Raw genomic sequence first — 13,876 nt, forward strand, 5'->3', positions numbered from 1 at the left:
CTCTGCTGTCACTCACGGAGGCGTACATTTGTTTCGCCAACACCCTGATCATTTTGTGGTTGCGGGCCCGTTTGCTGATAACCCAATCTCACATGTTTATCTCAGGCTCCTCAGTAGCCTTCTTCCTACCTCCACCAGGCAGCCTGGCCCTTTTTGCTGTCCTCCTCGGACAGACGCTGAAGCTCAGTTTTATTTTTTCACCAATCTCTCACTCTCTTAGGTTCGATAGAGAAATGTCTAGCGGCTGGTTCTCCTGAGTTTTCCTCTGCATATTTTACGACAGAAAGTTTGAATTTCAAGTCGTACTTTTTATTTAATTTCTGCACCTGAGCCATGGCAATCATCAATGTGGTACTGACTGAGAGAAAGCAAGAACAATACGTGAAAAAGGCGAAGAAGAAAAATGTGCAGTGTGAGTGGTCACGTCTTCTTCCTTGATTTTTTAAATAATAAATTAGACTCAGCATTTATTTGGAACTGGCGGTTATTTATCAAAATACACACCTGCACCTGGCGTTTAAAGGGGACCCTGCGGTTAATTGAAACCCGGCTATTATTTGGTAATTTATGTTAAACAGACAAGCGCACCATTCAACAACAACCTTCCAGGTTCAAGCAGGCTTTCCATCCTACAGAACTTGTATTCTGACAATGCAATTCAAAAAATTAGATTGAATGAGAGGCGTCCTGTGTTTGCTAAATGTGCGTGGCATTTTCTTTTCAGGTCATTGGTTTTGGATCACTGCATTCCCATTTTACTTATTGTCTGGTGACCTTTTTGATTGTTGATAGTTGATGTTGCTGTAATGGATGGCATTTTAAGAACTTGCACTGTATGTTGCTCAGTGAACTGCTACATAAGAGTTCACACGAATGTAGAAATGCATTTTTATCACAAGTTTCACTATTTGTCATTTCCAGTATTACTGCAATGGGCTTTGTGGCGCTCCTAAGTAAAATAAATACATGCACACAGTTTTACACAGTTTAGCACATACATCTGCTTATACAATGTGAATAGATCATGAGTTGTGCATGTATAGCACCAAAGCTTGGTGGAAAAACTGGAATATTATTCTCAAAATAGCTGTTGCTGGTCCCCTCTGATAAGCAACAACTTGCATGTTGAAGCATATGCAGAACTGGGGGAGACATGTCAGATAATTTGATTCGTATCTTGCTTGTAGGAAGTTCCTGAGTCCCCATCACTCCTGCTTGATCTGAGTCCAAATAGATGGCACTCTCATTGTGAGCTCTCTCATTGTGGGTGCTCCATACCCAGCTGTTTTTTTTCCCATTTTGCAAATGGGCTTCTACCAAAAGCATCACAATGTGTGGGGGCAGATAAATTCAGCAGAGCTCTTTGTGTGTATGTGTGTTTTCCCCAAATGGTAGTACTGCAAATAGCTTAGCGGTAAATACACAGAATAGTGACATGTCACTGACTTCAGTGAAAGGTGGCATAAAACAGGGAGGCTTTTTGCTTTCAGCTGTTACTGTATTTGGTGAGCTGTCACAACAGAGCCACACAAATGTCTGTAGACATAAATAGGTGTTCAGAACTCTAAAAAATGGGAATGTTACTAAATGAAATTTACTTCTCATGCAATTACTGTGAGGCTTTGGCGTATTGTACTACCTTTTTAGCCTTTTGAACAAGGTATAACCAGTGTGTCTTTGTATGTGTGTGTGTGCACGCGCCTGTGCGTGCATGTGTGCTTGTGTTTGCGTGTCTGAACATTCACAAGATTCAGTAAGAATATGACGCTCATAATTTGTCTGAGCTGCTGAAAAATTCATGTTTTTCATTTGAGAACGAAGAGAATAAGACTCAATAGAGACATGAAAGGACTTAAAGCCCTACTAGCGACTGTGTTTTTCATTTCACCCTCTCACTCATTGACACATAATCACAGAAAGGCACATACATACATTGTTTCTTAATCGGCCAACAGAATGATGCTCCTGCCATCTGACCATCTAGCTTGAACACACTTTACTTCACACGTATTAACACTGCAACAAGCATATACACTTTTTGTCGTGCAGCACACACAATGAAACAAACATCAAGGCTGAGTGATGATGAGTTTGGGAGCTCCCACTCAGTGTGCGTAACACTGAGTGCTGTTTAATAATTCATAAAAAGTAAGGGATGAATCGGGATGAGAAAAGACAAGTCTTTTGTGGAGGCAAGAAGCAGAGAAGTTGATCTCAGTTCAGAATGCACAGACTTGCAGGGAGAGAGGAATTCTCAGGGAAAAGAGGGAGACAGACAGAGAGGGCAACCAAATAGATAGAAGAGAAGGAGAACACGAATATGGCACTTGTGTTATTTTGGGTAAAGAAAGAATCTTGGCAGTGAGGTCTGGGGAAGACTCTTCCACACTTGACATAGAATTTAGGACATATTCATGATATTTTGAAATTTAAAATTGGGAGAGTATGCTTCTTTATACTACATAACATAACCTCCAAACATTAACTACTTGAAATTTGTACTCACAGGTAAAAATAGGACCTTGATGAAATATTCATACACCACTGAGTGAACATGTCACCGACCTAACTGGTCCTCAATAAAACAAAACCACACAGAAACTCACATACAGATAACCTATATAACTGCTGGCTTTAAAATAGTTTGTAACAGTTCTCCCAGATTCACCTCATCAGTCCATACACAGTTTAGAAGATCGTTCATCATAAAAAGTGCCTTATGATGGTGTTATTGTTAATAGAAGCTTTATGTGAACAGCATGGGAATTGGAGAGAGAGAATTATTATTTGATGGCACAGCAGAGACTGTTCAGGTGGTAGGAATGATGCTGCCTCTAAACTCCTGGTTGAGGTTGTTGTGTGTGTGTGTGTGTGTGTGTGTGTGTGTGTGCATGTGTGGTGTGCTGTGGGTTTCGACAACTTATCGTTGGTTAAAGCCAGTCTGATTCATATATGTTAATACTTTGAGGGTCTTAGGCTGTCAACGTGTATGGAGGATGAATTGAGGTTACTGCTACTATATTTCAGCATCCTGCAAAGCAACAAAAATGAAGCAGCATTAAATGATTTATCCTGATTTCCTTATACACACAGTGGGTCAAGAGAAGGTTTGTTCAAACCGGCAAGGTAAAAACTAATGTGTTTGGGGTGGTAACAAATCAAGTTATTAGGTGTTCCATCTATTACAACTTTCTTCTTCTCAGCCCTCCTCCTCCCATCCTCTCCATCTCCCTGCTCCTCCTCCTCCTCTCATTCTCTCTGTTCCTCTGTTTCTCTTTCCCTCTGCTAATAAATTATGTATGCCATCTCCAACTCACGGAGTGCTGCACTGCTGCACTATCTGCTCTAAATTGCTGCTCTCTCTCTCTCTTCCCCATTTCATTCTTCGCCTCTCAATCTTTCCCCTTCACGCCCCCACTCTTTCTCACTCTTAATCTCTCTGTCCTCACTCTCTCACTCTCTCTCTTTATATGCACACAAACACGCACACACTCACACTCAACTCAACCCCCACCTCCCACCAAACCATGCACTTTTCCTGTCTCTATCGGTAGGACCGGCTCTTCTCTCCCAGAGTTCCTTGCAGCTCAACTCCACCCCGGAGGCTTCGCTCCAGTACTCTGCCAGCTACCATAGCAACCAGACCCTCGCCCTTAGCGACAGCATCTCCGCAGCAACTCCTCAGCGCAGCGGGCAGGTTGGAGGAGCCGTGCACAGCTACAACCAGGTAGGAAATACTGATGATTGTACGCAGAAGATAATGAGCATGTTGAATAGTGTGGATGATGATGAGAAAGACAACTGGTCTTTTTAACATGTGCCAAGTAGGAAAACTCAATTGTTTGTTCTTTCAAACTTTTTGGACTGTGAAAGTAATTCATTTAAAGTAAGATTTCAAGTACTACATTGTACTCTTTTTACCATTGAAGGCATTTATACACTGACTGTCGAGATATAATGTATAAGCTGGTTTTCAGATCACTCACTCCATTTTTCTGTCACGAGCCGAGCAAACATCACCATCCTTTTTTTTCTACCCCGTTTTTTTATTCACTACATTGCTCAGTGTCACTCCTGACGCATGTTTCTCTGCCCCTCACTGTGGATTTGTTCAATATCATAGTTGAATTAATGTGATCAGTGTATTAGTACATATTCATATAGAATCGTATTTTATTTGCCTTACTGAGGAGGTTTACACCAGTGAATACAACTGGCTTTTTTTGAGCAATCCGTGGCATTTTTCAGTATTTGGGAGGACTAGAGAGACAGGCTTGGACAAATTGATTAAAGCTGTCTTGAAGGAGACAGGTATTCACATACTCATAGACCAAAATGAGGAGATGATTAAACACACAGAGACGTCTCAGCAAGTGTCTTGTTTATAAGGACTTAGAAATAAAGCTTGAGACAAAGTCACATATTAATCACAGCAGTGTGCTGATGAAGAGAGAAAACCCAACAAATTACTCTCCAGTCTACAGGAGCCAATTATTCTCAATTTTCATGTCCTTAACATATCATTGGTAATTCAAGACATGCTTACACACACACACACACACACACACACACACACACACACACACACACACACACACACACACACACACATACATGTACTTTATAACCACCCACACATCTGCCAAATCAGTGAACAGCTGCAGAGCATCATTGAAATGTATTATCAGTGTGTGTCTGGGGCCAATGATCCATTTGTGATAAATGGATTGAAAGTATGAGAAAATATTTTTTATTTTTATATATATTTCAATAATTATAAACCAGATAATTATTTAAAGAGCATCACAGCTCTTTGAGATATCTTGTATGCATCTTTGCAGGGACCTGCATGTGTTGTTTTTCTTTTTTTAAGGTTTCAATATGTGGACCGGATGGATGTTTGTTTGGTGCTGTGTGTGTGTTTGCATGTAAATCTGTGTGTTTATGTTAGCCTTTTTGCTCATGTATGTGATTCACTTTGTGATTCAAGAAAAAATAGCAAAGGTGGTGATATCTGTCTTTGTAAACACATTCATTCATTTCCCCCCTAGAGTCACACCAAAGCTTATTTCAGAACTTGTTTCAGAGAAAGCTTCCATTCCTTCCCTTAATAGGAAGTACAAGGGCAAGGACAGAAAGATAGAAAGACAGATAGACTGGTGTATAGATGAATGGACAGATAAGACAAAAGGAGACTTTATTCTGTCTGTATTCTGAATTTTATAATATTTCTTGTCCTCTGGTTCTGTTGTACTGCAGTGTTCTTGTCCTCTTTTCTTTCCTCCCTTTCTTTGCTGTCCTCTCTGCTAACCATCTATGTCTATGTGAGCAAGAGTTTTTATGTGTGTGTGTATGTGTGAGTGTATTCTCCTCCCTGATGTTTTTGGCTTGTCAGTGTAATGGGGCCAGTGTTGTCAGAGGGGCTTGTTGCTCATGAATAGCTTTACGCAAGCCTGTGCTGCTAGATAGGCAGGTGCAGCTTTCATGCATGTGCAGTACATGCAGGATTTGTTGGCATGCATGCAGGCATGTGTAAATGCATCTTCACATGGGAGGTTGGGGAGGAGTTGATGCACTCCTTCAACTGAGGGTGTTCACCAATGCATTTGTTTAAAGTTTGCACAAGTGACTGGTTCAGGAAGAGTGAGAGCGAAAGTGAAGGTCTAGCATGGTGCTGCTCTTCAGTGGGGTATTTATAACCCTGAGAGGCCCCGCTTTAATAATGCATGGATACATGGCACCTCAAACATCCCAGTGTTTTACTGGAGACAAGAAGAAGCAGCGCTGCAAGATGACATAGAATAGTGTAGAGAAAGTACTCTGCCTCAGACAGTGTGTCAGGCCATCTATCTATTAGTTACTTCAGCCAGCAATTCATCTATGCTTATCATTTATTTACTTGATGCCTATCAAGCTGTTTATTTGTTCACACTCATCAGTCTGTATCAGTCTAAAGTCCATGTCTGTCTCATTTTGGATCTCAGTGACTATAGCACGTCTGCAGCTCAATCAAGTGACATAAACCATTAATAGGGTTCCTAAACTCAGTTTTGTGGCCTGCATCTCATCAGCCTTAGATCTCTCACTTGGCTTCATAACCTACAAAACCAACACAAGGGACTTATATAGCAGTTTTTTATGGTGCAAACTGTTCTGTATAATGACACACATCCAATTAAGATGTCTTCTACGCTGTTTATAGACACTTTCAGTAATCTACTCTCTAATAACCCTTTATCCGTGTACACTCAGATCAAGTGACATTGTGAACTTGTAAACACTTTGACACATGCAATTAACGTAGGTTCTAATAACACCTCAAATGCTCAAGCTCAAAGACTCCATGTAGTTCCAGATTAAAAAAGGGAAGGTTACATTACCTGGGATGTTACTGTAAAATGATGTGTACTGTTAATTTTTTATTTTAATGGCCCAATTAAAGCTGAGTATAAGCATTTACATATATTGTGCACATGTCTTGGTAAAACCAGGCTTGCCATAGTATAGTTAACTGCTTCATTACTCCTGGGTCAGACAGTTATTTTAATAGAGATTCATTAATCAAACTCTAGCTTATTACTGAAAGAGCATAATACATAGTCTTACACATCATGAGTGCAGAAGATGTGCAGAGGAAGATTTTTTTCTTTTGGAACCTTCATGGTGTCTGTTAACACTAGAGTGAAGTTGGGTGGCACTACTGTTGCTTTGAGTCTCAAATTGCATGATGTGCAGATTTTGTTCTTTACAGTATGAACAGTGAAAAGAGAGAGAAAAATTAAGAGAAACTTTTTTAAGAAGCATTTCAACAGCTTAATCCACCTCTGCATGTAATGTCCACCACTCTATTTTTACACCAAAATTAGTGTGTATTTACAGATAAACCCTCTTTGACAACTGAATGTTTCCCCAAGCCAGTAGATGCGTTTGCCCTTTGTTTCTGTCCTGTCTATTATGTGATGTTCAACGTCACAATGCAGCACAAAACAGGGAATAGTAGAATGCTGGTAGAATGCAGAGACGGATGGAAAACTAATTACACAACACTGTCTAGAACTTCAACCCTTGTCAATTTTCATCACCGCTGATTGGAGCTGGAAAAGATAAACACTCCTGACTACTGCAGAATTATTTTAACCAGGAATAAACGCCGACTGTACACTGAAGCCAGATGATAGCAGGGCTTAGTGTTTTTTTTAAACAGATTTCACTCTGACTATTTCTTTCATTTTGTCGATTTATTTGCATTTGGGAAAAAATCCAGAAATATGTTAGATATCTTGGAAAGTGTGAAAGCTAAACATGGACGGCATTGCAATGATTACCTCAATGAGCTGTTTGACATTTGAACGTAGTTTTTACTTTAGTTGAAGAAGTCAGCAAGACCTAGAAAGAATATAGAGAGGAATTGAAAAAAACATAGATGTGCTTTGCCGTAATATCATGAAGGACAAGTATTCTTGGTTGTTTGGAACAAGTTGACATCCAGATAGTGTTTTATTTATGGAAGTTGTCAGAAGAAATTGACTTTGGCTTTTAGTGTTTTGTTCTTGACAGTTGAAATCATACTATGTGAAATCAAATTCTCGAAAGTTGTGCGTATTGAATATCTTTTGTCTAATTTGGTTATTTGTGTGTCATTTGTCTGTTTACTCTTACAGATCTATTTAGGATCATGCTTACAAGACGTGTACACACAGCTGAGTCTGGATGGGACCTACATTTTTACCCGTTTCTGTCAGTCCAGCTATTCCTATCGTCATGGCCACATATTTTGACTGTAGTGATGATTCCACTATTATATTTACCATCCAAGGTTTTTTTGGTTTGAAAGTGAAATTCACCTCATCCTTTGCAGTTTAGCCAGGTTAAGTTACAGCTTCCATCAGGATTTACTCCTTGTATGTTGAGCTCAGGGTAGATCTGGCAACTCAAGATTGAATGCTGAACTGTACTTTCAGCACTTCTGTGCACACACAGGAACACGTTGTCAGAAGCATAGTGTCATGTTACTGAGTCAAGAACATGCAAGAAGATGTATAGAAGCTACTGAACTGTAGTCTTACTGTACATTTGACCTGTCCCTTGGTTTATGTAAATGTGTGTTCTTTCCGTCCTTATCTGTGTCTCCTTGTCTCTGCCACTCTGCCTGTTTGCCTTCTTAAACTATGTCAGATTTTTAAGAAAGAGACAGCTAATCCACTCAGCCGGAGATAATCAGTTTTCATGACCCCTCTGCAAACAAAGCAGTGCTGGAACCAATGGCCTGTTGTCTTCAGCAGACACACTAGAAAATATAACCAGAGACTTTGAGAACATAATAGGAGATTGTGTGCCTGTGCGTGTTGCTATATTTATCCAGGGGAGGTTTGCTGAGCAGGCATGCCTTTTTTTTCCCCCTACCAATCTCTCTGCGCAATTTTACAGCTGCAAGGATTCACACCTGGAAAATGTTACATAAAAACGTAGCATTTTAATGTTACACCAGTTTGTTGAGGTGTATGGGTTTGTGTTTGTATGACATTGGTTGTTGGACGATCGGATGATTAGATGATTGGATGTTTGAGGTCTTTTGAGGTATTTTTACATACGTGTATGCATGTGTGCGTGCCTCTGCCTTAAAGAACAATTTCACAGAAACAGTGTCAGATGTATGCCCGAGAAAAAGATATAATGACAAACATTATAGCATTGTTAATATTCAGACCACTGATTAGCACACTGTTAATAAAGCATATCTAAAAATATGTTTTTGTTAGACTCTCCTGATGTTTCGTGTATACAATTGTATTTCTAAGGAACAGAAGGTTTGAGTATTTAGTTCTGTCTGAAAAGAGCTACTGTATATGCAGTGATGACAGTGCTCCAAGGTGACTCAGTAACTGTGTGCTTGCATAATGTGGCCTTGTACAACTGTAGCCATGTCAGGCTAGTAATAATGTAACTGAATCACCCTTACAGCTTTAAGCATCAACATAAGGCTATATGAGGCTCAGCGGAGCACTGGCATATGCTCCCCCCTACTGTCTCTGGAGACTACGGAGAATATATTAGGATCAACCAGCATGTGAAGTGTGGTAGGAAGACATCTCATGCTCTAACTTTTTCTCACACACTGGCACACTGCTTTTGGAGCTGTATGGAATTAATTGCACATTCCAGTCAAAGTGGTACGTGGAGGCACAGTGAGTGAGCAAAAGTGCTAATTTCTTTTCGCTGTCTTCCTTCAAATTTGTCTTGAATTGAAGACAATACTTGTATGATATTAATATAGTATAGAGAGTAGAATTGAGTGATATTGTAGCAAAGGCCATTGTCTTGCTCTTTTATCTAATTATTGGGGTTTATGTGAGCGTAGATGATAGATATCATAACATGAATATACAGTACTATGGTCTGTGTAATCTCTCTCTCTACTTTGAGTAGGTGGTGCAACAAGGCTATATGACAAATGATTTCAGTCAGCTGAGCTCCTAGGATTTCATGGTCTGCTTCTATGAGTCTGTTTGAATCACCCCTCTGTTTTCTATGGGGATTTCATTACTAGCAGCTCTAAGTTCATTCGGGACTCCTCAAAGGCTCGACTGAACTCATTGTGCATAAAAGTTTTTGATGGCAACTACTACTACTTTATTCTTTTTTATCCCATTTTTCTTAACTCTGTCTCTCCCTTTCCCTCCTACCAACCTCTCTGTCTCCCACTTCTCTCTCCCTCTATTCATTCCTTTCTCCCTGTCATGGCTCTTCTTCCTTCACTTGCTCTGTGTTCCCCCACATGCCCTCAGGTGACATCCAGTCGTGCAGCCCAGCAGCAACAATCACAAACTGGGGCAGGGTCAGGTAAGAATTCTCCTCTCGTTCTCTTCACAGCTCATGTCTGTCTCTTCTCGTGGAGATACATTGTCTTTATAATAAATTAATCTGGCATGGCATGAAATGCTGAGGATACACAGAGATGATATTTGGAGACACTGACAGACATGCATGAGAATTGGAATAAAAACCCTCTTACTAGTAAAATGATTTCAGAGCTTGCAGTATGTATAATTTCCCTCACATGTTATTTTGCTCCTTCATAATTTGCAGTATTGCCTCCAAACTCGAATTTGTACTATACATGTACAGTGCTGCATATACTGCGTAAAATTTTCTTTATCCAATCTGGTTTCAGTTTTTTAGAAATGTATAACATATAGACAGTTACACTCAAGACATTGTTATACAGCAGTCATAGTATTTGATTAAGTAAAATTAAACACTATATCCATCCATCCATCCATCCATTTTCTAAAGCTTAGCCTGGTCACGTTGGCAGCAGGCTAAGCAAGGTGGACCAGATGCCCCTCTTCCCAGCAACATTTCCCAGCTCCATTTCCTAAGCCAGATAAAGTGTATAATCCCTCCGATGTGTTCTGGGTCCACCCTGGGGTCTCCCACCAGTTGGATTTGCCTGGAAAACCTCCAAAGGAAGGCACCCAGAAGGCATCCTGTTCAAATGCTTGAACCACATCAGCTAGCTCTTTTCAGCATGAGGGAGCAGCAGCTCTACTCAGAACTCCCTCCAGATATCTGAGCTCCTTACTCTATCTCAAAAGGTGATCCCAGCCACGCTGTGAGAAAATGCATTATGGACTTGTCGTGATGTCAGTGCTGGACTTGTAGCTGAGAACACAAACACAGTTCTCAATCTTAATATATAAGGAGTGTTTGACTAACATAAGGGGGTTCAGAGCCCAAGTGCCTCCCCCAAGACCTCGGGTAACACCCGTAAGGATTCTTCAAGTAGGCTGAATGGGCAAACCTCTGTGACTCCTGTATTAACCCAGCAAAGGTAAAGTCTGCATTGATCCTCGAGGGTATGAGGTTTGAAATTTGGTTGGGACCTACTTTTGAGCATCTTGGCATAAGCTGAGGATCAGATCAGCCTGCTTTCCCCAACTTCAAGAGATTCTTTTATAGGCTGGAACTAGCTGTTCCTTGTTCATGGTCACTACAAGTTTGGGTTCAGCTGGTCTCTCTGGCTGCAGATCTGACTGTATAACACTAAAGTCGGTTATCAGTCGAAGTTGATCTGGTACCAAGTACACCAATGAATCACCCCCTGTTCAAACATGCTGTTTGCTATAGACAATCCATAACTAGCACATAATTCAAATAACAAAGTATCACTAAGGTTCAGATCAAGCAGACCATTCAAACCAATCGTTCCCCTCCAGGTTTCTCCATCATTGCCCATGTGAGTGTTGAAGGCCCTCAGCAAATCTATTTAGTCCCAAGTGGTATCCTTTCCATGACCCCATCAAAGTCTCTAAGAAGGCTGGATCCTCCGAGCCTTCCTGTCAGCAACTTGTAGTTGCACAGAAGCAATCGTCTTGCTCTATGGGGAGAACTCCAAAACCACTCTACACACAGTCCTCGCTGAGAAGCCTACATAAACCTAAAAGCAGACTGTACACTTGTCCCCTGAATGAACTTTTTTAAAGCCCTGTGTTTTAACCTTAATTTTAAGCTTATTTTATTCTATTGCTAACCTCCCTTGACCCTTACTTGTAGCTTTTTACATATTTTCTTGTACCTGTTATCAACCCATAGTAAAATGTCAGGCTTATGCTCCTAGATGACCTGCCTGTATACATACTCAGAATCACTGAAAATAGCCTCATTTTAACTCATTCTGCTGCTTCCCATGTGTATTTGTGAGTTTTCTCACCTTTCCTTATTTCTCCAGGTATCTACTACTCCAGCTCCACCTTACCTGCCCAGCGTGTCAGTTCCCCTTTGTCTGGAGGAGGTGGAGGCTCTGGATCCAGTTCCCCCAATAAACTGCAACGCCTGGGATCAGCCTCTGACACACCAGGGTACTCCACTACTCAACGCTTGCCTTCCTCTTCCTCCTCTCCCAGCAAACAGTCTCCTGCTAATCGACTGGCCAAGTCATACAGGTAGAGAGCCGCAGTGACTGTGACATTGATATTGATTTTGATGTATTGTTTGAAGGTGAGGATGGTTTAATGTTTACTGTTAAATGTTTAACACATTAGTCTCGTTGATGGGTTTTACAAACATTAAGACTGGAGAATGCCTACAATAGAGAAGATTTGAAAGATAAAGGGAAAATTGCCTTTGGAGTTCATTGTCCTCCATTATATGCTGGCATGCAGTGAATATGAAATACTTATATACTACACACATAATAGAGGCGAGTCACAGTTTTTATACGTGAAATAAAATGACTCAATTTGAAGTCATTATTTATCAGCTAAATGTATTACCTTTGTCTTCTAGCACCACAGTTGCTGTGACAACAGCGGGAGGGGGTGGGTCTCCCCTGAGGGTTGCATCTCCACCCAACTCGACAGCAGCAGGGGGAGGGGCCAGTTCATCATCGTCCCCTCTTCACCAGGTAGTGTTATGGAAAGGAAGTGCATTTTGTCTCACTCCTGTTGAATGTTTAACTTTTTTTTTTGTGAAACATGCATTGAACCAGCACTAGAGTTAATGTGATTATAAACTCTGTTCTTTAAAGTCTATGTGTAGAAGATATAAAAATGGCTGAAAATCTGCACACTGCGTGTGGATACATTTGGTTAAAATCTGATGGTGGAGACATTTAATATGCACACAGACATTCTCTCCTTCAATAGTAAATTGTCAGATCAACAATGTATATTTATCCTAGAACCAGTCTTTGTTAAATATTATCCAGACCACATTTGATACTGACTTTAATATCAAATTGTTTGGAGAAGTTTGTTTATTTTACAATTATAGTTACATAGCGAGTTATCCTACAGGTAGTAGAATTAGAAATTAATTTGACACCTTTTGTTATGTGCAGCATAATAGTACCAATAGGATTTTCTTAACAGTAGTTACAGTGGTAATATGCAGTTTTAGTAGTTTTTCTACAGAGCTATAATTGACAGCTGTACCATTCTATTTAAGGACACAGTCATTAGATACAGTCATTACATTGATTGATGTCAAGGTGCTGGGTGAGTAGAGGGAAGATTGTATTCATGTCTGCTTTTATAGATCTTCAATCATATCAAAAAATTACATGGTGCAACACCAGAGCAATTACAAACTCAGCCATATCTGCAAACAAAAATCTATACAGGTCAGTTTTAGTTATCTAATCTTTATTAATATAGCACCTTACCTAAACTCTGGTTTCTACTCTGGTAAATTTATTGGATGCCTAGATCCAATATCTCACACTCACACAATGATGAGAAGAATTTTAGTGCAGGGGTTCTAAGCTTATATTACATTCTGAACTCTAAATAGTTTGGACATGGTTTACACATAGTAACAATTTCAATTTATAATCCCATTTTACCAAGCTTGTCAGTGGGATAAAGACACAAAAGTAAATTGGTTAAGTAAATTGAAAAAGAAAAATACAGTCTGTTCCTATCTGAACCACACAAATCAAAACATGTCAGCCGTATCAGCTGATAAATATTTTGCTACCTACACGCTGTAATCTAACAGGGGGAAATTACACCTGGGTATAGACTTTACCTTGTTCATTCTCCGGTTTATTTGCAATATCTGAAAGCAATGTAAAACAACATTTGTCTTTGCAGATGAGTTCAGGCATAGGGAGCTATGCCACTCTGTCTCCCAAACGGCTGGCAGCTCACCACGCTTCTGACCAGTACAAGATCTCCCACGAGCTCTACGCTACTGCAACATTGCAGAGACCTGGCAGTCTAGCAGGTGGGACTTCACACACTTGCGCTGTGTCAAATGTTCACACACATAAACTCAAATGCATGTAACCCCTCCAGGTGAATATAGTAACCTTTCTCTGTGTCCTAGTGATTATGCTGTTTTTAAAGCAAATGGGCAACACATTTTAAAGAGATGT

The 13,876-nt window shown here is 40.2% G+C and overlaps 1 protein-coding gene across 9 annotated transcripts in view; it reads left to right on the plus strand.

The window, feature by feature from the left end:
- ctnnd2a (catenin (cadherin-associated protein), delta 2a) overlaps window positions 1–13,876 on the plus strand; it is a 253,938-nt gene that overhangs the window by 110,210 nt on the left and 129,852 nt on the right. For all 9 annotated transcript variants that reach the window (XM_037078443.1, XM_037078439.1, XM_037078440.1 and 6 more), the window contains 5 exons: window positions 3,555–3,727; window positions 9,786–9,840; window positions 11,729–11,942; window positions 12,286–12,403; window positions 13,593–13,725. In XM_037078443.1, coding sequence (XP_036934338.1) covers window positions 3,555–3,727; window positions 9,786–9,840; window positions 11,729–11,942; window positions 12,286–12,403; window positions 13,593–13,725 — 693 coding nt within the window. The remainder of the gene's footprint in view (window positions 1–3,554; window positions 3,728–9,785; window positions 9,841–11,728; window positions 11,943–12,285; window positions 12,404–13,592; window positions 13,726–13,876) is intronic.

Source organism: Acanthopagrus latus, chromosome 19 (genome assembly GCF_904848185.1).
Source record: "Acanthopagrus latus isolate v.2019 chromosome 19, fAcaLat1.1, whole genome shotgun sequence".
Classification (NCBI taxonomy): Eukaryota; Metazoa; Chordata; class Actinopteri; order Spariformes; family Sparidae; genus Acanthopagrus; species Acanthopagrus latus.